Raw genomic sequence first — 27030 nt, forward strand, 5'->3', positions numbered from 1 at the left:
CTTAACTGGCTTGCTCCCCCTCCTCTGCCTGGGCTACACCGCCCACAACCGTGTTCCCTGACCCCTCCTGCCCTTTGTCTCAAATCTTGCCAAGGCTTTTCCTGCCACCTCCCCCTTTATGCCTTGCCATCTTCTCCTTTTCTAGTTTCAAGAGCACTAAGCTCCACTACCCATGACAGATTTTCTTATCTAACAAGTGGGTGATCGGCTGAACTCAAAATGACATTTTATTAGAGTCGAGATTAGAGATTCCCAACCCTGTGTGTGAATAGCTACATTGAAGAGGACCAGGACATTAATCTCCACCACCCTGGAAAAACCAGAAGTGTACTGGGCAGTTGACCTCTGACCTTGGCTGTGTGCGACATATCCTATCAATGTTATTCTTTTCCATGGATCGTATCATTTGGGAAAACAGAGAATGAAGGTTTAAAGTTTATATTAGGAGCTTGTACTCTGGGAAAAGCTGTCACCTGCAATGCCAGCACCCTATATTGGCATCATCCATATCCTGGCTGCTCCACTTCTGATCCAGTTCCATCAGGAGATGGTCCAAGTATTTGGAACTCTGCACCCATGTGGCAAATCCAGAGCCAGCTTCTGGCTTGCTATTGCAGCCGTTTGGGGAGTGACCCGGCAAGCAAAGACCTCTCCTTCTCTCTCTAATTCCTATGCTCAAATAAATAAATTAATAAATAAATATTTTTTGGTCAGAAGCCTACCTCAAATGGCTTCCTCTCACTGGCTTCTTCACACATCCTTAACACTCGGAGCAATTCCTGCAGATTAGTAATGTAATCAGGCTAGACATTTTTATACTGAGATACAGACTTCTCCAGGCTTCTCTCCAAAGCAAAGCCGGCACTTTTTAATTTTGTTTTGTTTGAAAAAGACAGGATATTCTTTTTCTAAGATTTATGACTATTTTATTTATTGGAAAGTCATATTTACAGACAGAAGGAAAGACAGAGAAAGATCTTCTGTCTGCTGGTTCACAATCCAAAGCCAGGAGCCTCCTCCAGATCCCCCGCACAGGTGCAGGGCCCCAAGGCTGTGGGCCACCCTCCACAATCCTCTTGGGCCACAAGTATGGAACTGGATGGGAAGTGGAGTAGCCAGGACACGAATCAGCACCTATATGGGGTGTCAGCACTTGAAGGTAAAAAATTAACCTGCTGAGCCACAGTGCCAGCCCCACAGCTGCCACCTTAAATGTAAACCCTCTGAGGGAGCTGATGTTTTTCTTGCCGTTTTTTGTATTTTATGGCATGAATTTTGTTCCTTTACTAGAAAGGAATAATAAAAATCCCATGTAGCTTACATAATTCAGTGTTACACAGAGATTGCCTTCCTTCCTCTAGTGGATTATTTTGAAAGCAACTCCTGTGTCCTTTCATTTCATCCACAGATACTTCAACAGGTGTCTCTGCAACTGAACAACATTGATCAAAGACACATGAAAAGACACTACTGGTTCCTGACCAGCTTCTTGGGATGCTGCCTCAGATTTTTGATGCTAGGATTTCCTCTATATTAGGCACAAGGAATTGCATTCTCTTTCTCTCTCTGTCTCTGTCTCTCTGACCCCACTCCTCTCTCTCTCTGTTTCTCTCAGTTCCTTACATGTTAAACTACTCAAAGTAAAACTCAAGAAAATCAAGCACAGAGGAGCCTGAATTCTTTCAATCTTAATGGGATCACTGCTCAAGGACAGCTCAGGGGCCTAGCATGATGGCTCAGTGACTAAATCCTCGCCTTTCATGCACCAGGATCCCATATGGGCACCAGTTAATGCCCTGGCTGCTCCACTTCCCATCCAATTCCCTACTTATGTCCTGGAAAAGCAGCAGAGGATGGTCCAAAGCCTTGGGACCCTGCATCTATATGGGAAACCCAGAAGAAGCTCCTGGTTCCTGGCTTCAGATTAGCTCAGCTCTGGCTGTTGCAGCCCACTTGGGGAGTAAACCAGTGGACAGAAGATCTTTCTCGCTCTCATTGTTTCTGCTATATATATATATATATATTATTTTAAGATGGACATAAAAGCCTCCACTTCTCAGTGCTAACTGACTTGCTTTCAACACAGGACTCAGTGTGGGACAGCTCAGTAACGTAACAGCTGAACACGAAGTAAGTCACAAAGCTGCTTATGCTGCCAAAGACATGTAATGAAACTAGTTTCATTCACACGTTAATTAGTGATTCTTACCTTTTGCTGGACTGAGATTCTGATTTACAAATCCTTTTTGTTCTGCATTTGTGGAAATCAACCCAACCTAAACAAAATAGTTTAAAACATTAAAAATAGGACCTTATGAACTATGCAGTCATTTTGATCATTTCATAATCTATTTTTGCCCACACTGAAGCCTTTATTAAACATTTATATAGCCACATCAAAATAATTAATTTTATTAACCACAGGATTTTTCCATGTTGCCACCAATGTTTAAAATGGGAAGAATATGAGTTGTCCAGATCAAGATAAAAATCAATTTTCTACCTTTCCTTAGGAGAATAATTGAGATCTACTAATTTTGGCTCGTTTTTTAAACAAGTAATATGACAGTTATCCAGAGACTTGCCAAACTGCTACTGCACTTAAGCTTTTCTGTTTCCTACACTCAGACATGAAGGGATCAAAGACCACCACCATCAGCACCACAATGCAGAAGCAAGGCACACTGCCCTAGGTCCAGCTGCTTCGCTTCGTGTGTGGGCTCATCAGCCTCCCAGGGCCTGGGTCAATTACCTGGAAACCCGAGGGGGAGCCAGTGCTTATCAAGCTAGCTTGTTAGAAGGCTGAACCAGATCATTCACGTTCAGAACATGCTGCTCAAGCCATGTGGACATTCATCACTGTGAGTACTGTATGCGAGGTAGCAATACAGCTCCTTATGGTTGAACTAATGTTAATGTCCACTGTCCTACTCAGCACCCCAGAGTTCGATAACCAAACACACTTTTTAAAATTTGTCGGAGGGACCACTGTTGTGCTGTATCAGGTAAAGCTGCAACTAGTGATGTCAGTGAACCATTTGGGTGCCAGTTGCGGTTTCAGCTGCTCTGCTGCTGCTGCTTTTTTTTTTTTTTTTTTATTACAAAGTCAGATATACAGAGAGGAGAGACAGAGAGGAAGATCTTCTGTCCGATGATTCACACCCCAAGTGGCCGCAACGGCCGGTGCTGTGCCGATCCGAAGCCAGGAACCTGGAACCTCCTCCGGGTCTCTCACGCGGGTGCAGGGTCCCAAAGCTTTGGGCCATCCTTGACTGCTTTCCCAGGCCACAGGCAGGGAGCTGGATGGGAAGTGGAGCTGCCGGGATTAGAACCGGCATCCATATGGGATCCCAGGGCTTTCAAGGCGAGGACTTTAGCCGCTAGGCCATGCAGCTGGGCCCAACTGCTCTGCTTCTAATCCAGCTCCCTGCCCATGGCCCAGGAAAAGCAACGAAAGATGGTCCAAGTGCTTGGGTCCTGTCACCCATGCGGGAGATCTGAGTGGACTCCTGGCTCCTGTCTTTAGCCTGACATAGCCTTGGCTGTTGCAGCTGCTTGGAGAGTGAAGCAGTATATCAAAGATCTATGTCTCTTTCTTTCTCTCTATAATTCTGACTTTAAAAAAAAAAACTATAGCTTTTTTTAAAAATTGTTATGGAGGCTAGAGAAAAAAAATCTCCATTTTTGAAAACTTACTACAAAGCAAGCAACCAATAAATAGCTCTATTATTACTATTGTATCATTGATTTAAGCATTGATGATTTGTAACCCTGAAACATTACAAATTTACGACATTAAGCAAAGTTGTAGCATTAAAATCTCATAGTCTAACACTGCAAATGTTTTTAAGCAGCTATCACAATGAAAGATTTCTAAATAGCTTTATGATTGACTAGAGAAAGTGTACATACTGATAGTGTACAACATGATGCTGTAACACATGTACCTACTGTGAGATGATTACTACAATGCAGTTAATTGGTGTAACCACTATCTCTACCTGTACTAAAGTACTCAGCCTAACTGGAGATGCCTGCATCTCACATCAGAACGCGTATGTTCAACGCCTGCCTCTAGCCCCTGACTCCATCTTCCTGCGGAGGTGGGCCCTGGGAAGCAGTAGCGATACCTGTAGGGACTAGGTTCCTGTCACTCCTGTTGGGACCTGCATAAGATCCCATCTCTTGGCTTCAGCCCTGCTCAGCACCACGTATTGTGGACATTTGACGAATGAAGTCATTGGGGTCTCTTTTTTTCTTTGTCACTAAAAATAGAGATAATTCTAAAAATAAACTGTACTCTCAGCAAGTCACAAGAATTCAATACAGCATTGTTAATTATCATTGCCTTGCTGTGTATCAGATCTCCAGCAATCAGAAAGGGTTTCAAAACTTTGCAGCTGTACACTGCCCCCCCTTTTTATCTAATACTTCACTGTTTCAACATTATTTAAGGGTACTTCATGGAAAATGGAATTAAAAGTTAAGTTTATTTTGGAGCAAAATTTTAAAAAAAAATGTTTTTAACACTGGAAAGGCAAGATACACAGAGAGAAGGAGAGACAGAAATATCTTCCATCTGTTGCTTCAGTTCTAAGTGGCCACATCAGCCAGAGCTGATATGATCCAAAGCTAGGACCCAGGAGCTGCTTCAGAGTCTCCCACGTGGGTGCAGGGTCCCAAGGCTTTGGGCGGTCCTCGACTGCTTTCCCAGGCCACAAGCAGGGAGCTGGATGGGAAGTGCAGCAGCTGGGACACAAATCAATGGTTCCTACATAGGATCCTGGTAGATACAAAGTGAAGATTTAGCCACTAGGTTATTGCACTGTGCCCAGCAGCAAAATTTTTGAAACCCCTATCTTCTTCATAGATTCATATGTAACTTCACAATTTCATCAAGATTCAATTATTTCATTATTTAGTAATTTAAATATACTATTCACTTAGTGTTTTCCTTTTTGTCAAAAGGTATGCAACCAGAAATATTTGTACATACAGTTCACATCATACAAAGTAATTCTGATGCAAATCTGTGTCTGGCATTGAATATCAAATTTTCATAGCAGCAGATGTGTCTAAGCTACCCAGAGAGCAGCTTTTGAATTCAACAGACAACAGTGCCCATACTGAACTTGGTCTAGCTTCTTCAAAGTGCTCAGTTACAAGCAAAGTTGAATCCCAGGCACTGAAATCTTCTTTTCCTTTTTTTTTTCTTTTAAATATTTTTTATTGCCAAGTCAGATATACAGAGAGCAGGAGAGATAGCAAGGAAGATCCTCTGTCCATTAATTCATTCCCCAAGTGGCCACAACGGCCAGAGCTGCACAGATCCGAAGCCAGAAGCCAGGAGCCTGGAGCCTCTTCTGGGTCTCCCACGTGGGTGTAGGGTCCCAAGGTTTTGGGTTATCCTTGACTGCTTTCCCAGTCAAGGTGCTAGATGAGACACAGGGATGCTGGGATGAGAACCAGCACCCATATGGGATCCTGGTGTGTGCAAGGCAAGAACTCCAGCCTCCAGACTACCACAAAGGGCCTGCAGCAAAATTTTCAACAAAGAACTATACATGGTACAGCTTCCCAGAGTTGCTTTCTGACATGAACGCTATTACATTTGTTTAAAATTAGTGGGTCGGGCACATGGAGCAGAAATCCGCTTCACTGGCCAATCTTGGCTGATGAGCAGAGGAAGCAGCCCACCCTGCATTTGCTTTTTAAGCGGCCAGCACCATCTTTATTCCGCAGGCGGCTGGTGTGCCCTTTGGGCTACGGGCTTTGACTGCTGGCCACCCACCAATGAGCTCTGGGGACTTCGGGATGACGAAGTACTGCCTAGGGACATCTATGGATACGGACACCATATGTGAAAGTGAGGAATGAATCCTGAGGGATACCTAACAACAGGGCAACTGTACTGACTGGTAAGTGAGGGGACTGAGAACTGGTACGGAGGGGAGAGATTGGAAGATCTGTATGGGTCAGACTGATCCATCAGCCCACATGGGAGTCCTGAGATGGGCTTGTTAGCGCAGAGCATCATTGGCCACCACACAGTATACCACACGAAAGCTATGGCTGAGGGCTTGTCTAGCAGACCTAGATTCAAGTACCTGATGAGTGTTGGAACAGGGGACAGGTCACATCAGGCAGGGCCATGACAATAACCAGCACAAGAGAGAACCAGGCCAAGGGGTAGATTCTGTGGGGGATAAGTGGGCTCTACCCTGTGGAAATATAAGTCCCATTGGTTAAATCAAGAGTTGGGGTGGTGACTGGCTGAACTAGGAGTGAACATGGAACCCAGTAACAATCACAGGTACTGGAGCTGAGAACAGTCTGGGCAGGTCAAGGCAGCAGCACCTGCATATGCATCCTAAAACAGGGTATAGTGCTGGCCGGCCTGCAACATCCACCAGTTGATACAAAGGCCAAGATGGAGGGGCAGGATATGTCAGTCAAGGGCCTAGCATCTGCTGGAGCATGGGAGATCTGGGTCTGGGAGTAGACTGAGTGGGGAAACTGGGAGACTCACCTACTAGGTTATAGCTCCCACTGGTGAGCATGTGTTCTAGGCCGAGGGGTCAGGCAAACTGAGCCAAGGTAGCTCCACCCATTGGCAAGCGTGTGGATTGGCTTTGGAACCGGGCAGGAACAAATCTTAGCCCACTGGCGAGTGCAGAAACCAAACTGGAGTGAAGGTCATGCCAGGCTAGGGTATCACACCTATTGGCTCACATGAGCCGGGGATGGGAATAGATTGAACAGGGCCAGGTTGCAGCAACCACCACAGAGAGCTGGGACTGGGGGCTGGCTAGGTCAGGCCAGGCTACAGCATCCAAAGGCAAAAGCTAAGACAGATGGGGGCTATGCCAGGTCGGGTCAGAGCAACCACTGGCATGTGTGAAATCTGTGAAGGGGAGCAGGCCTGGCTGGGGAGCAAAGGGGACACCCTGACCGGGTTGTGATCCCCATTGGAGAGCTCGAGGGCCAGGGTGGGGCTGCTCACCAACAACCAGAATGGGTGAGAGTCAGTGAGGAAAGGCCAATGTTCCTGCTAGGATAGGAGGTGGACTAAGTAGGGCTGGTCCATGGACCCACCGGCATGCGCAAGATCTGGCATTGGGAGAGATCCGGATGGAGGAGCCAGGAACTCCTATGTCAGGAACCAAGAACCAAGTGAATGCAAGAACCAAGACGGGAAGAGCAACCCAGACCAAGCCAAAATACGGTACCCACCAGCAAACATTTAGTGTAGGTTGGGGGAAGGCCAGACTGGGTCAGTCCATATCACCAACTGGTGAATCCGAGTGCCAGAATGGAGTGTGGGTTGGGCCGGATCAGGGTGCAATACCAGCCAGTCCACATGAGGCCTGGATTGGGACCTGGCAGAGCTGGCCTAGGCTATAGCCCATGCTAGCGTGAGTTGGAATTGGGGGTGGGCCTGGCCTGACCAGGCTACAGCACCCACTGGCAAATGCTGGGGTGAGGGGGCTGTGCCAGATTGGGCGGCAGCACCCAAACAGCACATGCGAAACACGGGGGGTGGTAGGGAAAGCCGTTTCTTCTGTTGCAATGAAAGCAAAGGTTGCAAAAATAGCCTTCAATATAGGTTATGCTTACTTCAACAGGACTATGTAAGACATGTATTCTGATAACTATAAAAGGATCCATTTAGACAGCTCCATTACTACAGAACAATCATAGCAAAAACCTCAACTAAAACCACAGTCACAGGAGAGTTCACAGTTACTGGGTTACTGTTATGCTTAAACACCTGCCCGTGATGTGCAACTTCTGCAGATGAAGCAGCAACTAATTTGGAAACTTTTTAAGCAGTTGTACACCTGCACTAGAACAATCAACAAATTATATTCTAACTGTATGCTCATTTTAGTCTCATAAGTGGAAAAGTATTTGTATAACATATATAAGTTATGTAAATACTACTAAAGCTACTTAATTAGAATTCTAAAATCCATATTAATTTCTGCTTTCATAAACACTCTGTGGCTTATATGACTCAGAAAGAAATTAAGAGTATTAAAGTCGGGCAGAAAAAGTATTTTTGTATTAGCTGTTTTTTCCAACTACATCTTTTCAAACAGTACCTATACTTTACTGAGCAAGAGAAAAAATGCCCTCATATTTCACACCATTTTTACATTTTTTGCCTAATTGGAGTGCAACAGTGTCTCTCCTTCTCCCTGTAACATTTTCTTTCTTTCTTCTTTGAAAGATTTTATTTTTATTGGAAAGGCAGATTTACAGAGAAAAAACAGAAAGATCCTCCATCTGCTGGTTCACTCCCCAGATGTCTGCAAGAGCTGGAGTTCAGCTGATCCTAACTCAGGAGCCGGGAGCTTCTTATGCGGGTACAGGTCTCATATGCGGGTACAGCATTCTGAGGCTTTGAGCCATCCTCCAGCGCTCTCCCAGGACAAAAGCAGGGAGATAAATAGAAGTTGAACACATGTGATGATGGCACTGCAGGTGACAGCTTAATCTGAAACACCACAAAACAGTCAAAGCATGTTTGCTAAACGCAGAGCGGACTTCAAGTGTGGGCTGTTATTCAAGGCGATGATTTCCAGTAGAAGAAAAATGCACATGACCAAAAGACACACGGGGATGCTACTCTAGCCTAACATTTGTTCTTAATTGGAGAGTCGGATTTAAACGGAGGAGACAGAGATCCTCGACCCACTGGTTCACTCCCCAAGTGGCTGCAACAGCCAGAGCTGAGCTGAACTGAATCCAGGAGCCAGGAGCTTCTCCACTTGGGTTTAGGGTCCCAAGGCTTTGGGCATCCTTGACTGACCTCCCAGGCCAAAAGCAGCAAGCTGAAAGGAAAGACTTCAAAAGCCTAACTTTTAATCAGAAAAGATACAATAAATTCCGTATCACTTTTTTGGCTAGATTATCAAAGAAAATGGACTGGAGTTGGGGCACAGCAAGCTAGCTGCAGCTTGGAAGCCGGAACCCCACAGCAGAGGACCAGTTTGGGGCACTGCTGCTATACCTCTGATCCAGCTTTCTGCTCCTGTGGCAGGGAAGGCACAAGCTGCACTTCCACTCATGCAGAAAAACCAGATGGTGTTTCAGGATCCTGGCTGTCACCTAGACCCTTGGCTGAGGTAACTCTTGCGGAATAGACCAGAAAATGGAAAATCTCTCTTCCTTTCTTCTTCACTCTACCCTTCAAATAAATTAAAAAATTTGCAGAAGTATCAAGGTAAGAAAAGATATTCACAATGATTAAGATAAATAAGGATACAAAACAAGTTTGATTTTATTTATATTTAAAACACACACACACACACACACACAGGGATGGGCATTTGTGGTATAGAACATTAAGCCAATGTTTGGGACACGTACATGCCATATCAGGTACTGGTTCCCAGATGCTCCATGCTTACAGTTCAGTTTCCTGTTAACACACCTGGGTGGCAGTAGATAATGGTTCAAGTGTTCGGGTTCTTGCCACCCATGTGGAAACTCAGATGAAATTCTTGGCTCCTACCTTCAGCCTCGTCCTATTCTGACTGTTGAAAATATTTGGACAGTGAAGCAATAGTTACAGAAAAATCTCTTTCTCTCTCCATCCCTCTCTCCTGTCTTTCTCTGTTACTCTCTTTCAAATAAATAAACAAATCCTTAAAATTAAGTATATGCGACCAGGGCCCACCCACCGCCCTCATTGGGCGGTGGACGGGATTGGGGTGGGGCGCAACCTTGGGCCTGCGGGTTTAAACTTCAGCAGCCAGGAGGCTGCTGGGGGCTGCAGGAGGGAGCGTCTGGCTCGGATCCCGATCCCAGCCACCATGTGCTCATGCTGAGCTGGGCCTGGGCGGCCAGTGTGCCATTTGGCGCCAGGCTGTGCTTGCTGGCCGCCCGGCCAGGGAGCTCTGGGGTATTGGTTGTCTGAATCGTTGCTTAGGTAGCTCCAGGCTGACCGCACTGTTTCTGGGATCCGAGTCAATCCTAAAGATTCCCAATGCCAGTAACTCTTCCTTTGAAGAACTTCTAATCACTTAACAATGCTGAGCTGTGAAATTGGTAATGGAACGGAATGTATTGGGCAGGACTGAGCAAACCTTAGCCTACAGGCAAAACTAGAAACCAGCATGGAGCACAGGTCATACCGAGCTAGGCTCTTGCACCTACTGGTCCTCAGAGCAACCATGGGCAGGTGCGCGATTCACGGCTAGGAAAAGGCCCAATTGGGGAGGTAAGGGGACACCCTAACTGGGTTGAGATTCCCACCAAGGGGTGCATGTGCTGGAATGGGGGCTGCGTTCTATCTAGGAAACAGTCGTAGTCACCCAAGGCACTAGTGTGAGCTGGGATTGGATGCACCAGGCCAGTTCAGACCCCAACACCATCTGGTGTCATGGAGAACCAGGGTAGACATGGGACTGACTAGGCTGGGTCTCAACCCCCTACTGAGCCATGTGTGAGCTGTATGTGGGTATGGACGAGCCATGGCTGGGCTGAAACATCCAACAACAAGAACCAGAATGCGGTGAAAGCCAGCCAGGAAAAGCCACTGTTCCTGCTAGGAAAGGAGGTGAACTGAGTAGGGTTGGCTCAAGGACCCTCTGGCATGAGCAAAATCTGGCATTGGGAGGGGTTCTGAGGGAGAAGCCTGGGCAACTCCTCTGGCAGGACACAGTCCCTGCAGGTAAGCGCAAGAAGCATGATAGGAAACAGCCCAGAATAGGCCATGGAAAGTTTCCCACTGGCACACATTCGGCATGGGTCGGGGCAGACCAGGCTGAATCAGTTCATGTCATACACTGGCAAATCTGAACACCAGAACAGAGTGTGGGTTGAGCCGGGTTTGGTCGCGACAAAACAAGTACACATTATGGAATGCCAGGGCGTGGTTGCCTGTACTGGATTTGACTGCAGCACCCAACCAGCACACGTGAGATCCAGGAAAGGAGGGGCAGAGCTGGCAAGGGGATTAAGGGGCTGGTCTCCTCACCAGACAGCTACTCCCACTGCAGAGCGTGGGCTGGGATGGGGACAGACCAGACTAAGCAAGACTGCAACACCTGTGCACTGCATGTGGACTAGATCAGGGAAAAGCCAGGCTGGGCCGATTATTCCTGCTGGTGCAAGCATAAATTAGAGTGGGTGAGGGATGTTTGGGCTTAGCCGCAGCATCAGCTTGCACTGGGGACTAATTCTGTCAAGTCAAACCACAGAATCACCTAAAGAGTGCATAAACCGGGACTGAGAGAGACCTGGGAGGGAAAAAGTGGGTTTCCCCTTCTTGGGTCACTACTCCCGCGGGAGGGCATGAAAACTAGGACGGGGGCTGGGGTGGCTAGACAGAGAGGCACTCAACAACATCCGTGAGGGCTGGATGGTTGAGTTGGTTGGATGGAACTAAGCTTTAATACCCAGTGACAAGTACAAGAGCCAAATGGGATGGGGGACAGACTGGTCTACTGCTACACATGCTGGCAAACCAGGGTAGGGGGCGGGCCTGATGGGGGTTATTGTGGGTCGCCCCAACTAGGCTGCAGCTCCCACTGGTTGATGTAAGGGCCGAGTATGTGCTGGGCAGAACCAGACTGGACTGCAACACCCATTGGTTCCAGTGCAACTCGGGACTGAAAACAACCAACCCAGCAACTGAAACCACCAGCTGATCGGGGTGATGGACTGTGCCAGGCCCTGTGCTTACTAGAACATACAAGAATCTAGTCTGGGAATACCTCAAGGTTTCTTTGGAGATCTCCCCAATCGAACTGCTGGACTCAGAACTCTAACCAAGAAAAGACAGAAGACAGAACAGGTCAATCATTCATCTCAGCTGTATGTTGTTGGCAGCGAAATATGGGGCGGAGACTTTATGATGAACCATATCAATCAGTGGACGACCTCATCGAGCGAAACTGGCAGCGATTCATAACTGGAGAACTATTAAAACCACTTGAGCAAATATCTCAGAGCATGCCCCACATCCGGGACTTGGGGTGGGCGGGAAACCGGGTGGGGCTTCTCCCTCAATATCCCCCTTTACCTCAGATACATGATGGAAACAATATGGACATAATAGTATTACCCACTTCCCTATACCCCCTGAACCTTTTTTTTAAACCGTAATTAACTATGTAACCATTGTCAACAATACAATAAAATAAATTAAAAAAAATTAAGTATATGCTGTCTATGAAACTGTACATTTGTGTATATACCAGCTGTCTTCCTAGGCAAAAGCTGCTGATAATTTTTAGGCCTTTTCCCCCTTTTCTAATCTTCATGTAATTGAGTATCATGGCATATATATATTTTTAAATTCACTGACAAGGCAAAGATTATCTCTCAAATTTTATTTCAAATTCGTTATTGTATACTAGGGGAGTTCCTATTAGAATGCACTTGTTTGTTGGTCTACAAGAACATCACTAAATGTTACTGACCTCAAGTGAATGAATTCAGCGCCAGCTGTTCATCTCTTCCTTTCGTCACCCAGTCCACCCTGCCTCCTGTGTGGTTCTGCTACAACTGCTCACAGAAGCTCAACTGTGCCAGGACAGGAGAAGTGGGTTCATGAATCCAGCCTGGCAACCTACAGTATCCCCCTTTCCTACCCACGGTGTCTATAAAGGCGGGCCAACCAGGCTCATCCAGAGCCCCTCCATGGAATTTGAGACACAAATACTAACAAGGAAGTTCTTTCTTTGTCTGAAGTAAAGTATGATAAAGCCCAAGGAGGCCGCTATGTCTCTGCACGGGGTGCCAAAGATGAAAAGTGGGAGATGGAGCCCCGACACTGTCACTGGATCCCCTGGATCCAGACACGTTTGAGGTCAAGAGCACCCTAGACCTCCCAGTCAGGTGGCTTCCTACACCTCACTTTTATGCCTTGATTTCTATCACCATAATCATAAGGGGCCTAGTAAGGCAAGGACAACGCAAAAGTAACTCCTCACACACAAAAAGTTTTTCTGTAAGAAATACAAAGAAAGAAGTAGAAATTACAAGTTGGAATGATTTCAATTTACCCTTTATAAGCCTCCATCAGAGGGTAACCCCCTTTCATATTCAGGAGGAGTCACTTCTCAGCCCCATGGGACTTCACTGAAACCCACCCTGAATCCTTCCTTCCCTGGCCTTCAGGATGAGCAGGGCAATGCTGCTTCCCCTAGTCCCAGCCACCCCTTCCCAACCTCTGCTGCTCCTTGTTCTCACATTCACGTGTGAGAATTCTCATGCTCCAAGCTTGGTCCTTATGTGTTCTCCATCCACTGCTTCAAAAGGATTATAATATGAAATCACTCCAACATTCCGACCTCTGACGCAAAGCATTTCCTGAGCTCAGAGCCATCGGTCAAACTCCCTAGCCAGAAAGTCCACGTGGCCACGTGGTTTGAGCTGGCCATCAATCCCTGCAGCTCCCCAAGAGGGTCTTTGCAGCACAGAACAGCAGCGTCATGGATCTGGTGACACAAGCCAAATACTAAGAGGGCTCCTTCTACCTCTCTCCTGTCCCCAAATCCTAATTTTTCAGGAAATCCTGCTGGCTGCCTCCAAAATGATAAGGAAACAAGATCCCTGTTTGCTTATGGCTACTGAAGCATGTGAAGTGTCTGGAACTGTAAACCGACACCAATCAAAAGAGTCACAGCAACAGGAGGCGGGTTAGTTTGTTTATGCTACTCCTTAGGTGTAGGATGGATGACATTTAGGACTTCTTGTCAACTCACAAGAAGCTGTCATCTCTCCTCATACCCTGCAGCCAGGCCCCTGCAGGAAGTTTCCACGGTTCCTGGTCACAGCCTAACCGCCTCACTGGAGCACAACAGACACAGACAATACCAGAGTTTTCCCCCAGGGATCACCGCATATGCTGAGAGCAGCCATGTTCTACCATGCTGGCTGGGGAACTGTGGAAGACAATTTGCCAAGAAGGGAAAAGAAGAATAATCAAGCGGATACATGACAACAAGCAGAGACAGACAAGAGATGAAACCAAACACTGCTTCAAGAGGGTCTACTACATTCCTACTCTTGAATTCCTTCAATCATCTTGCAGACTTCAAAATGAATTCTTTTTTTTTAATTATCAAAGATTCCTACATAATAAGCTAATGGTAAACACAACTAATATTTTCCTGCAAGTTGTGCTATTAAGTTTATGGCATTATCCCTTCGCCACAACTGGAAACAAAGACATCAACAAAAGATGATACAGATAATGTAACTAGAAGCATTTTAGAAATAGCAGCCTTGAGCAGAGGGCAAAAAACACAACTTCTCCAAAGCTACCATCTGACATTGCACAGGAGTTTTTCCCAGAGGAAAAACTAAGCTAAAAATAACACTGACTTTTCTCAACAGGACCAAGTAACTCCAGCAAGCACCAAGACCCTTGGACACAGCAATGATGCAGCTGTGAGTTAGGAACAACTTGGCAGCATTTATGAGAATGCTACCACGCCCATTAGGGTACTGAGTTCAGTGGTATCAAAGTTTATTATCTCATACTCCGCTCTAAAACATGATAAATTCATGCCAACTGAAATTAATTAATCAGAACAGTGAGAAAATATGCATAGAGAAAAAAAGGACAGCTCACTTTAAATATTTTTCACATTACAAAAATTACAGGGGGCTCAGCACAACGACCCAATTAGATAATCCTCTGCCTCCAAGCACTTGGATCCCGTATGGGTACCGATTCCTGTCCTGGCTGTTCCACTTCCCTTCCAGCTCCCTGCTTGTGGGCTAGGAAAGCAGAGATGGCCCAAGTCCTGGGACCCTGCATTCACGCCCAGATTCCTGGCTTCCGATCAGCTTAGCTCTGGCTTTGTGCTCATTTGGGAAGTGAAGCAGCAGATGGAAGATCTTTCTCTGTCTCTCCTTCTATCTGTAAATCTGCCTTTCCAAAGAAAACAAATACATCTTTAAGGAAAAAAGTTACAGGGGCTGGCACTTGTGGCTCAGCAACCTAATCCTCTGCCTGCTAGCTCCAGCAGCCACACGGGCGCTTGTTTGTATGCCAGCTACTCCTCTGTGATCCAGCTTCTTGCTTGCGGCCTGGATAGGCAGTGGAGGATGGCTCGGGTCCTTGGGCTCCTGCACCTACGTGGGAGACCTGGAGACCGCTAATTCTGGATCAAATGGGCTTAGCTCCAACCATTTTGGACATTTGGGAAATGGGCCAGCCGAGAAGGATCTCGCTCAGTCTCTCCTTTCTGTGAATCTGCTTTGCAAATAAAGATGAATAAATCTTTCTAAACATTTACAAATACTTACATTTTTTGTCATCGTGTCAAACTGTATTCTATTTAAAATTCTGCAAAGCCATTAAAAAAACAAAAAAACCCACTTCGTCTTCAACACTTCTTTAAAAGTACATCCTGTTAAAGAGAAAAAGAGGGAACAGTAATGTAACACTTTTGTCCTTTGCTACGCGACATGCACTGTTCTCTAAGCAGACCGGCTCAGCAGATTCTCACACAGCACTGTAAATCTGCACCAGCTAATGCCTGTTTCACAGATTAAAACCTGGAGCTAATAGAGAGGAAGCAATCTGACCACGTCAATTCTGCTCAGCAGTGATGGAGTGGACTCCCTGCTGCTCTAGGCCCTCCAGGAGACGCAGCATCTGGACACTCTGGGGCATGACTGACCAGGGCAGGACAGGAAATGTGCAAGGTCCGACCAAGTAAGGGAGGTCTCAGAAAATGACAGGAACAATTTGGGAGTTGACAGGAAGCAGCAAAAAGGCCCCCTGAGTGCATAATTTGGAGTATGTGGGCACCGCAGTACACAGTGACAGTGAAAATGATAAGCTCAAGGACTACAACCATTATACAGGATTTCCGGGGATGCTGTGGGAGAAGGGAACACTCCTCTTTGCAACAGAACGCCACCTAATGAGTAAAAGAAATGCAAAGTTCCCCAAACCTGCGTCCTAAGAACTTAGAAGGAAAGAATCACCAAGAGATGGGGGAAATTAAACTGTGACAGTGAACTGCAAAACAGGATATCAAAATACCCTTGAAATATCGCCCAACCACATACCTGCTAATTCAAATTTCCCAATGGAGACACTTAGAACATGTTACTTCAGCCAAGTGTCCACAGACATCAAAAGACCACCAATAACAGAGCTACCACTGCCGCACATCCACACACTGAGATGGACAGAACTTGACTTCTGAGGTGCTGCTCCCCAAAACACAAAATCTAAATCTAAAGAGGCAATGTTGGAGAAATCCAAACTTAAGGGCATTGTGCAAACGAATGATCTGTACCCTGTAAAAACATCAGTGCTATGAAAAGAAGTTAGAAAAACATTCCAGATTTTCAAAAAACAAAAACAAAACACAGAAATAGTACCTAGGGTGACGGCTCAATCAGCAAATCCACTAGCTATAAGCACTGGCATTCCCTGCGTGTCCTGGCTCATGTCCCTGTGGCCAGGGAAAGCAGTTATAGCGACGCAAAGCCTTGAGAACCTGCACCTGTATGGGAGATCTGGAAGAAGCTCCTGGCTTTGGATTGTCTCAGCTTCAGCTACTTCAGCTACCACAGCCACTTGAGGACTCAATGAGTGGATGCAAGATCTTTCTCTGAGTCCCTCTTCCTTTTCTAAATCTGCCTCTCCAATAAAAATAAATAAATCTTAAAAAAAAAAAACTACAAACAGTCAAAAACTAAATTCAGTGTGTTGTTCAGACTAGACACTGGACCAGAAAAAAGTAAAGGAAAACTAGAGATAACAAGGTGCCCAGACTTGGGGTCAGCCTTGTGACACAATGTCTTAGGCTACCACCTGCACTACCCGCTTCCCATATGGATGCTGTTCAAATCCTGACTACTCCATTTCTGATCCAGCTCCCACCCACTGCACCTGGGAAAGCAGTGGAAGATAAACCAACTACTGGGCCACTGTACCCACAAGGGAGAACCGGATGAGGCTCCTGGCTACAGTCCAGCTCAGGGCAGGGGACATTTGGGAAACAGACCAGTAGATAGAAAATCTCTTTCTCTGCAACTTTGCCTTTCAAATAATAATAAAAAAAAGTTAACAAGAATAACAATCTTAGGTACTGTATTTTCTGATTTTGATCAATGAACAATGATTTTTATACGAATGTCTTTAAGAAAAAAAAAAGCACTCAAACACTTCGCAGTAGAGGGCGAAATGGCAGCAACTTGCTGACAGAACATATGTGACAGACTATGTGGGGGTCCTTCAACATGTTCACTGAAAATGAAATCAAAAGATGTCTATTTTCAAGCAAAACAATCGCAATCCAAGCATATAAGGGTCTTCACAAGTTCATGAACACTGTGAATTATGAAAAAAAAAACTATTCATGAATTTCAAACACATTTCGCACCAACATTCACTTACCCATAGTCCTATTTTCCCAGCAACCTTTAGAGATTTATTTATTTATTTATGCATTTATTATTTTATTGGAAAGTCAAATATACAGAGAGAAAGAGGGAGAGGGGAAGATCTTCTGTCTGCTGATTTCACTCCCCAAGCGGCTGCAATGCCCAGGGCTGAGCTGATCTGAGCCGCCGGGATTAGAACCAGCATCCATATGGGATCCCAGAGTGCAAAGCAAGGACTTTAGCCACTAGGCTGCCACTCCGGGCCCTCCCAACAACTTCTGGAAGGACTGCAGGCAAGTGGCCTTCAATGTCTGTGGACTCTACATTCACAATTCAACCAACAGTGGATGGAAAATATACATTTAAAAACTGTATATACAAAGGCCATGTACAGATTTTCTTCCCTGTCATTATTCCTTAAACCGAACAATACAGCAACTATGTACAGCAGTTAGCCTGTATTAGGCAAGACAAATAATGGAGAGATGATTTACAATATACAAAAGAAAGTGCCTCCTTCAAAAGTTCTTTGGTTTCTGAGGCTTTTCTCTGACACTAAAATTGTGTCACAACTTTAATAAGACACTTATTGAACAAGAAAAGTTAATTCTGAAAAGATCCTAAGTAATGAGGGCTCAGAGAAATGGGCTTTAAATGTTTGCCTTGTAAGCTAGACACTGAATCTACAAGTGAAGTTCTGTGGCAGAAAATCAGGCAGTTTTTACTTATCAATATAACATATAGTTGATCATTTTTCAATGACGACGAAAATGCACATGGTGTTCTGTGGCAGTTCAGATTCCACTCAGGATGCTCCCCTCCCAGAGCGCCTGGGTGCAAGTCCGGGCTCCACTGCCCGCTCCAGCTCTCTCTACTACGTACCCAGGGAGGCAGCAGTGAGGGTGCGGGCAGCTGCATCCCTGCCGCCCACAGGGCAGACTGCCTGGTGCTCCTGAGCCCCAGCTTCAGCCTGGCCCACGTCTGGCTGCTGTGTGTGGGCAAGTGCGAACTGAACCAGTGAATGGGCAATCTCAATCTCACTCTATTATCAGTCTCCTTGCCTTTTAAATTAATTTAAAAAAAAATTAAACAAAACATAAATTTATAATCCAAGATCTGAACTACAACTAAAACTTTAGTTTTTCTATTGTAGCTACAGTGTCTACTGTGACTTAATTTGATCTGCTTCATACTTACTTTCTCACGTCTTCCTCATTGACACAACTTTAAATATGAGATAGATAATAAAGCATAAATTCCTGACAGTCCATTTATCAAACTGTCTCAAATATTCAAACTAGGGCTAGTTACAAATATTACATTTGAAGCTAACTACTTTAAGTAAACTTGACCTAATACATCTATGTAGAGCTTTTTTTTAAAGATTTATTTTTATTGGAAAGGCAGATACAAAGAGAGGAGAGACAGAGAGAAAGATCTTCCATCTGATGGTTCACTCTCCAAGTGGCTGCAACCACTGGAGCTGAGCCAATCCAAAGCCAGGAGCCAGGAACTTCTTTCAGGTCTCCCACACAGGTGCAGGGTTCAAAAGCTTCAGGCTGTCTTTAACTGCTTTCCCAGGCCACAAACAGTGAGCTGGATGGGAAGCAGGGCCACCTGGTTTAGAACCGGTACCCTATGGGATCCCGACACTTTGAAGGTCAGGACTTTAACCGCTACATTATTGCGCTGTGCCCTATGTAGAACTCTTAAAAGAAAAAAGATTTATTCATTTTTATTGAAAAGGCAGATTTACAGAGAGAAGGAGAGACAGACAGAAACATATTCCATCTGCTGCTACAGCCAGAGCTAAGCTGATCCAAAGCCAGGAGCCAGGAACTTCATCCTGGTCTCAAATGCAGGTGTAGGAGCCCAAGGACCTGGGCTGTGCCCCACTGCTTTCCCGGGCCACAAGCAAGGAGCTAGAAGGGAAGTGGAGCATCTGGGACACAAATGACACCCATATGGAATGCTGGTGCCTGCAGCTGGAGGATTAACCAGCCTATTGAGTCACAATGCTGGTCCGATAGAGAACTTTTTTTAAGATCTATTTATTTTCACTGGAGTGGCAGATCCACAGAAAGATCATCCACGGAGGTGGTGAATGATGTGGAGGAGGCAGGTGGCAGGAAGGTCTCCAAGAAAAAGCTCAAGTTCTCATCCAAGGAGTCTGGCAGCAGTGGCCCCAAAAGAACAAGCTCAACAAGGCCTCCCAGGAGGAGTAACCAGCAATCCTTCCCGATTAAAAACAAAGAGGAAGAAAGAAATGGAGGAAAGAATCCTGGAGCACTGGCTCATGGGGGGGGGGGGGGGGGGCAAGCTGTTACAATGGCCAGAGCTGAGTCAATTCAAAGCCAGGAGCTTTCCACCCCCCACTCCACCCCCCACTCCACCCCTCCCACACCACCCTGCCCAGTCTCCCAAGTGAGGGCAGGGTCTCAAGGCTTTGGGCCATTCTCTATTGCTCCCCCAGGGCACAAGTAGGGAGTTGGATGAGAAGTGGAGCAGCCAGACACGAACCAGTGCCCATACGAGCTCCCAATACATGCAGGGTGAGGACTTTAGCCACCAGACTATCACATCAGGCCCAATACAAATAATTCTGAAGACAAAATAGTTAGAATTAAAGGACAAGGAAAATAAAATTTATGAAGGGCACCTGAATTAGTACTTAGCGGCATACTAACACAGGCTAAGTATTTGTTACCTGAAACGCACAACTGTTTGGACTATGGAACATTTGCACACATGCAATGTGGTAACTTGGGGGTTCACACTCATGCCTGAACACGTAATTCATTTGTGTTGCATATACGTGTAGACACAGACTACAGTAATTTTTGTGCAGCTGTCTTTTCTATTGGTAACATCATGTTAGAACTCGAAAACTCAGATTTTCAGATTAGGGACATTCAACTTGTATTTTTTCGTTGTTCTTTATTAAGCTTCTAATCAAAAAACTTTTAGCAGTGAGAATTCAGAGAAGATAAAAAGAAGCGAAAGCACAAATTAATGAAACGGGAAAAACCCTCAGTAAATTAGTAATGTGTCCTATTATTATCAGGCTTCTAATAAATAAAGCAGCAGTGTGGTAGAGTGGGCAGAGTGTATGCAGATACTGGCTCAGTCTCAGCCCTGAAACACTAGCTGTGTGATTGTGATCACGCCGCAGAGCTTGGGGGTCCTCCTCTGAAAAGCTGGCTTCTTGGTGTCTCAGAGATGTGCTGGAGTAAGTCAGACACAGTTTGCTAAGGTGAGTATCACCAGCTCTGTCAAGTCATGGGGTCAAATGCAGTTTACAAGTGTTCTGAAGAATTCGAGCACCAAGAAGCTCCAATTTTCAGTCCTTTCACCATATAAACTTTCACAAACCTTTTCTCTATCCAAGGCAGACACCATGTTCCTCCTCCAACTTAGAATCTGAGGGTGGCAATGTTCCCAACTGAAACTCCTACATTCTCTGCCTTCCTCCTTCCAGAAGGGCGGACCCTAGGACACAGGACATCATGCTGTCGAAGGCACCAGAAGCAGACACTGCTGGCTCGTCTGTGAGGGGCAGCTGATGTGCGTATCTTTTCCTCTGCAGCATTTCTTGCCTGCAGTCCAGTGGTCACAGTCATGGCTTGGGTTGCCTGACCCTGTGGGTAATATGCTTCATTCCTGAATTCCAAGTTCAATATGACACTGTATTTATTTCCTAAGGCCTGGGCTACTGAGTGACATTCTGTTAATTCTTGCAAATAAAAAGAAATTAAAAGAGTATTCCAATTTCCTCATGCTACTGTAAGAGAGTACCAATTAAAATGCCAGAGGCACAGTAATGGTAGACAAAAGGCAAACTCTTGGGTAGGTAGTCTCTTCCTAGTCTCACCAGAGCTTGGCACAAACTGGTGGTCTAAATGTTGCCTAAAAGACAAGTGCTTGACACACAGCTAGTGGAGTTGACTTCTTGCTACATTTAACATACTGCCTCTGTGCCTGGAATTCGTCATCTGCAGAAAGCCACCAAACACGCCTGTGACGAGCAGGCATCGGTGCATGAGAGATGTGAGCACAGTGCATGTCACAGGCAAGCACTCAGTGCTACATGGAGAACAACCAGTTTACCCACTTCCCATGACAAACAAGCCTTCCTCCTTGGGAATAAGCAATGAACAGTTCTACACAAAATAGAAGTGAAAGTACCACGGCAGAAATCCAATGTGAAAATAGAAAAAATTAAAATGTTAAATTTTGGCTAAGAAAAACCCTTCTGAAATTAATAAGCAACAGCTTTGTTCATCTTTTTACTCATCCTAGAAGTCATGAATAGCCAGTGTGTACAAGGCACTAACACACACACCACAGAATGGCTAGATGAGAGACTACACTTAACAAACCTTCAAATGGATTTTAATGCAATAAAATTACATTAAGATAAGCATGATTTAAAAATAGGATTTTGGTTGGACTCAGAACCCTAGCCAAGAAAAAGACAGAAGATAGAACAAGTCAATCAACCACCTCAGCTATATGTTGGCAGCGAAATACTGGGCAAATGAAGACTCTATGATGGACTGTGTCAATCAGTGGATTCTTCAACGACCTCACCAAGCTGGGAGTGGCGAAACTGCCAGAGATTCATAACTGGTGAACTATTAAAACCACTTGAGCAAGGATCTCAGAGCATGCCCCACATCCGGGACCTGGGGTGGGTGGGAAACTGGGTGGGGCTTCTCCCTCAATATCCCCCTTTACCTCAGATACAAGAAGGAAACAATATGGACATAATAGTCTTACCCACTTCCCTATAGCCCCTAAACCTTTTTACTGTAAGTAACAATGTAAAGATTGTCAACAATATAATAATTTTTTTAAAAAGCTAAAAATAGGATTTTGAGGCCCAGTGCAGTGACCTAGTGACTGAAGTCCTCACCTTGAACATGCCGGGATCCCATATGGGCGCAGGTTCTAATTCCAGCAACCCTGTTTCCCATCCAGCTCCCTGCTTGTGGCCTGAGAAAGCAGTCAAGGACGCCCAAAGCCTTGGGACCCTGCACCCACATGGGAGACTTGGAAAAACTCCTGCCTTCAGATAGGCGCAACTCTAGCCGTTGCAGTCACTTGGGGAGTGAATCATCAGACGGAAAATCTTCCTCTCTGTCTCTCCTCCTCTCTCAATATATATCTGACTTTGCAATAAAAAACAAATCTCTAAAAAACCACCAGGATTTGGTCTAATCATTATGAAGCTGGTTAAGACTCTCACACTCCATATCAGAATGTTTGGCTTTAGTTCCCAACTCCAGCTCCTAGGTCCAGGTTCTTATCAACGTGCAGCATGGGGGCAAAACAGGGCAGCTCCGGCCATAGGGTCCCTGCTGCCCACCGGGGAGCCAGGGAATGAGTTCCTAGCATCGGCTCAGCCCAATCCCAGGGGATTTGGAGTGACCCACTAGACAAGGACACTCTCTGTCCCCACAGCTTAAATTTAGAAATTTACAAGTGGGATGGCTCAGCTGTTAAAATACACCTTGGGATACTTGCATTTCATGTTAGTTCAAGTCCCAGCTCTGCTGCACATTCCAGCTTCTTGCCAATGATGCTCACTCAGGGAGGCAGCATTAGCAAGGGGTACTCCAATACTTGGGACATGCCCCACACCCCTAATCCCCACGTTCCCATGTGTGGGAGTCCTGGATAGATTTAGACTCTCCTGACTCAGGCAAGCGCAGAGTGGACCAGCGAATGGGACATGTCTTTCATTCTCTTTCAATTTAATGCATTAAAAAAAAAAAAAAGTCCTAAAGGAATTATAATAAAGAACTCTGTTCAATGGAAAAGACATGTACTCTCTTGCCTTACAGAAAGTCTCAGATCTTTTAATTAAAATATATTTATTTCTAAGTATTTTAAAGTCTTTGTTGTTATTTTATATTGCCTTTTAACTGGAAACTTTTTAAAATATGTGACTTAAGCCCTTGAGGTACATAGAAGGTAAATAAACGTGTCAACGAATGTTTGATAACGCTGCCATTACTGACAGCACCAATGTTTGACAGAGATGAGCCAGTCCCATGCGCCGATGCGTTATACTTTATTCAGTCACAACAACTGCCCACTGCTGGAGTGCCCCACATCAAGCCCTTCTGTTCTAATCGGATTTCTTCTTCCAGTTTCATGAATACGTTATGTCAAACTCAAAAAGTCAATCTTTTGGCCTCACCATCTGTCCTGATCACTCGTCACTTCCAGACAATGCAGCTCCCACAGATGGTCTCAGAATGCAAGCCCCATTCCCATTCCAGTCACAACCCGGCAGCTCTGGCCACAAAGCCTGAATCAGAACACAGGAAGAAAGACAAAGTAACTGCAGATCAGTCTGTGCAGCAAAGCAGTAGCATCCCGTGATCAGTCTGCAGGCTTTCTAACACTGCCCAAAACACTGCTCATAAAAACTGAACTGCAGCAAAGGCAGCTTCTTTAAACAGCAGGCATTTTGGACTTTAAATATATGCTCATGATTCAGAATTAATAAACTACACAAAATGCAAAGCAAAAATGCTATTAGTCATAACCTCACCTGTCAGAGGCAACTACAATAATTTGAGGGGTAACTTTCTTTACTATTCTGTTTTTTACCCTAAATTTTGCAGGGTAATACTGGGAAGACATTTTCTTGAAAGAGTGCCAGTATGCAATTTTTTCCTTAGGTGACTAGAATACTAAAGTACCCTCATCAATGCTTTACATATAAAATAACATATAATTCACATCACAATTTTATCAGGCAAATACTATCACTGCTCTCAATTTATAAAAGGTTAGTTTCAGGGATGGCAAGTAATTTGCCAAGTTAACCAACTGTACAAATAACAATGCTAGAATATGAACCTGGGATCCGAGATCAGCATATATATTCTTATCTATCAAAATATTTTACAAAATATGTCTGACCTAAAACACAATAAATATCCTAAAAATACCATAACAAAATGACCCTCCCTGATTTGAACATCTGAAATTTCTTTTTATCTCCAAAATGATGCTACAAATGGAAAACTTCACACCTGACCTCATGACAGATCACGGTCAAAGCCCAGGTATACTAAAAATCCTGTATAAAACTTATCTTCAGGGGCCTGGCGCTATAGCACAGTGTTTAAAGTCCTCGCCTTGAAAGCCCCAGGATCCCATATGGGCGTCGGTTCTAATCCCAGCAGCTCCACTTCCCATCCAGCTCCCTGCTTGTAGCCTGAAAGCAGTCAAGAACAGCGCAAAGCCTTGGGACCCTGCACCTCCTTCGGAGACCTGGAGGAGGATCCTGGCTCCTGGCTTCAGATTGGCTCAGCTCCAGCCATTGTGGCCACTTGGGGAGTGAATCATCGGATGGAAGATCTTCCTATCTCTGCTCCTCTGTATATATCTGCCTTTCCAATAAAAATAAATAAATCTTTTTTAAAAACAAGTTACCTTTAGCGTAATGTGTATGAGTATGATCAGACTTGGGTCTCATCATCAAAACACCTCATTACACATACATGCAAAAAACTAAAATTCAGGGGCTAGCACAATAGCTCCAATGGCTAATCCTCTCCCTTGCAGTGCCAGTATTTGTTCCCCGGCTGCTCCACTTCTCATCCAGCTCGCTGACTACAGCCTGGAAAAGCAGTGGAGGACGGCTCAAATCCTTGGGACCCCGCACCAGCATGGGAGGCCCAAAAGAAGCTCCTGTCTTCTGATGAGCTCGGCACTAGTCCCTGCCGCCATTTGGGAGTGAACCAGTAGATGTCTCTCCTCTCTGTAAATCTGCCTTTCTGATAAAAATGAATGAATCGTTATTCAAACACATCTGATATCCAAAATAGTTCTGGACATTCTACCTGCACATATAATTACTATTATAATGACTTATATACCAAAAGCACTCCTAAAAAGATTCTCATAGGACAGATGATATATCCTTGCATTGAGTTCCCCTTTTAATTCTTGTTTTTCACATCTTAATAACTGGAATTGTTTTAATTTGTTGAGTAGTAAATAGCCAACTGCTTCATTTTTTTTGGACACCTACATAAATATTCCTTTACACCTTACACTATAATTTCTTATGGCAGTCCCTACTGATACACATTCAAATTCCACACTTTCCTCATTTAGCGTCAGTGACCACGTGTTACTGCCTTATACGCTTCACATGGTTCAGCATGAAGCGGCCCCTGCCTACCTCCCCAGTTCTGCACTCAACACCCTCCCAGCCTCCTCTCTGACCCAGGTCCACTGGCGTCCTGCCAGTTCCTTGGAAATAAGCTCCTCTAGCTAAGGGCCCATGCCCTGTTGCTTCCTGCAACACTTTTTGCCTGGTAACGTTCCCTTCCTTTAAGCCTTTTCTCCAATCTAACTTCTGCAGTGAACACCAACAGGTTTCCGCCACCCAGAACAGGTGAAAGGGTCCCTACCACCTTCTCCTCAGTATACATCTGGTGATCATTATATGTTTATCTGTGTGATTACCAGAGCTTGGTCTGCCTCTAAAGCATAAACACCATGGGGTCTGCACTCCTGTTTAATTTGTTCATTATCACATAGTCACAGCCGGTTTACAGTTAGAGCTCAAGCACTTATTCATTAATTTTTAAAAGATCTTTTAATTTTCATTTTTCTTTAGATTTACTTATTTATTTGCAAGGCAGATTTACAAATAGGGAAAGACACAAAAAGAGACTGACCATTCGCTGGTTCACTCCCCATATGACCTCAATGTCACTGAATCCATCCGAAGCCAGAAGCAGCTTCTTGCAGATCTCCGATGTGGGTGCAGAGCCCGAGGACCTGCCCCAACCTCTCGCTGTTTTTCCAACAGGCAGTTGAATTGGAAGTGGAGTAGCTGGAGCACAAACCAGTGCCCAAATAGTATGCTGATGCTGCGAACGAATTACCATTTTTATTAAATGAATTGTATACTAGTTGAAATTCATCTTACTTTTGTGTTCTACTTTAAAAAAAAGAGCTATTCATTTGTATTTGAAAGTCAGATTTATACACATAAGGATACAGAGAGAAAAATCTTCCATCTGCTAGTTCATCCCCCAAGTGGCTGCAACAGCTAGAGCAGAGCCGATCCAAAGCCAGCAGCCAGGAAGTTCCTCCGGGTCTCCCATGTGAGTGCGCTACTGCTTTCCCAGGCCATTAGCAGGGAGCTGGATGGCAAGTGGAACAGTCAAGACAGGAACCAGCACCCATGTGGAATCCAGGCACTTGCAAGGAAAGGATTTGGCCACTAGGCCATCATACTGGGCTCTTCGTGTTCTGTTTATGTCATTCATTTCTGTCATTTAATACTATATGATAACCGGCCCCCTCTTAATGTAACTTGGCTAAAGAAACCTTTAAAATATGTAAATACTAGCACAGTCACATATCTGAAATGTCAATAAGCTACACAGCAGAATTTTGTGTCACTTTCCTACTATGAATAAAAAGTATTTTAAAACCAGTATTGTATTTGGGGTCATTAATTTTAAAATACTCATAGGAAAAAATATTCATAACAGATGTTTAATTTAACTATTTTTAACATGAAACGCATAGTAGGTAAAGCAAATTATTGATTTATTATAAGTTTATGAATTTATATGAATTTATAATTTATGATTTATAAAGGCAGAGCAACAGAGATAG

The 27030-nt window shown here is 44.8% G+C and overlaps 1 protein-coding gene across 5 annotated transcripts in view; it reads right to left on the reverse strand.

The window, feature by feature from the left end:
* The window catches only part of TFDP2 (transcription factor Dp-2), a 147003-nt gene that overhangs the window by 99034 nt on the left and 20939 nt on the right, over positions 1–27030 (reverse strand). For 2 of the 5 annotated variants that reach the window (XM_058661362.1, XM_058661364.1), the window contains exons 2-3: positions 15274–15377; positions 2210–2276 (exon numbers count right to left, since the gene is read on the reverse strand). In XM_058661362.1, coding sequence (XP_058517345.1) covers positions 2210–2276; positions 15274–15285 — 79 coding nt within the window. In that variant the 5' untranslated portion in view covers positions 15286–15377. Of the gene's footprint in view, positions 1–2209; positions 2277–15273; positions 15378–27030 lie in introns of those variants that run through there. The other 3 variants (XM_058661370.1, XM_058661368.1, XM_058661377.1) reach the window with 3 other exon arrangements.

The sequence above is a fragment of the Ochotona princeps genome, chromosome 3, assembly GCF_030435755.1.
Source record: "Ochotona princeps isolate mOchPri1 chromosome 3, mOchPri1.hap1, whole genome shotgun sequence".
In the NCBI taxonomy this organism is placed as follows: Eukaryota; Metazoa; Chordata; class Mammalia; order Lagomorpha; family Ochotonidae; genus Ochotona; species Ochotona princeps.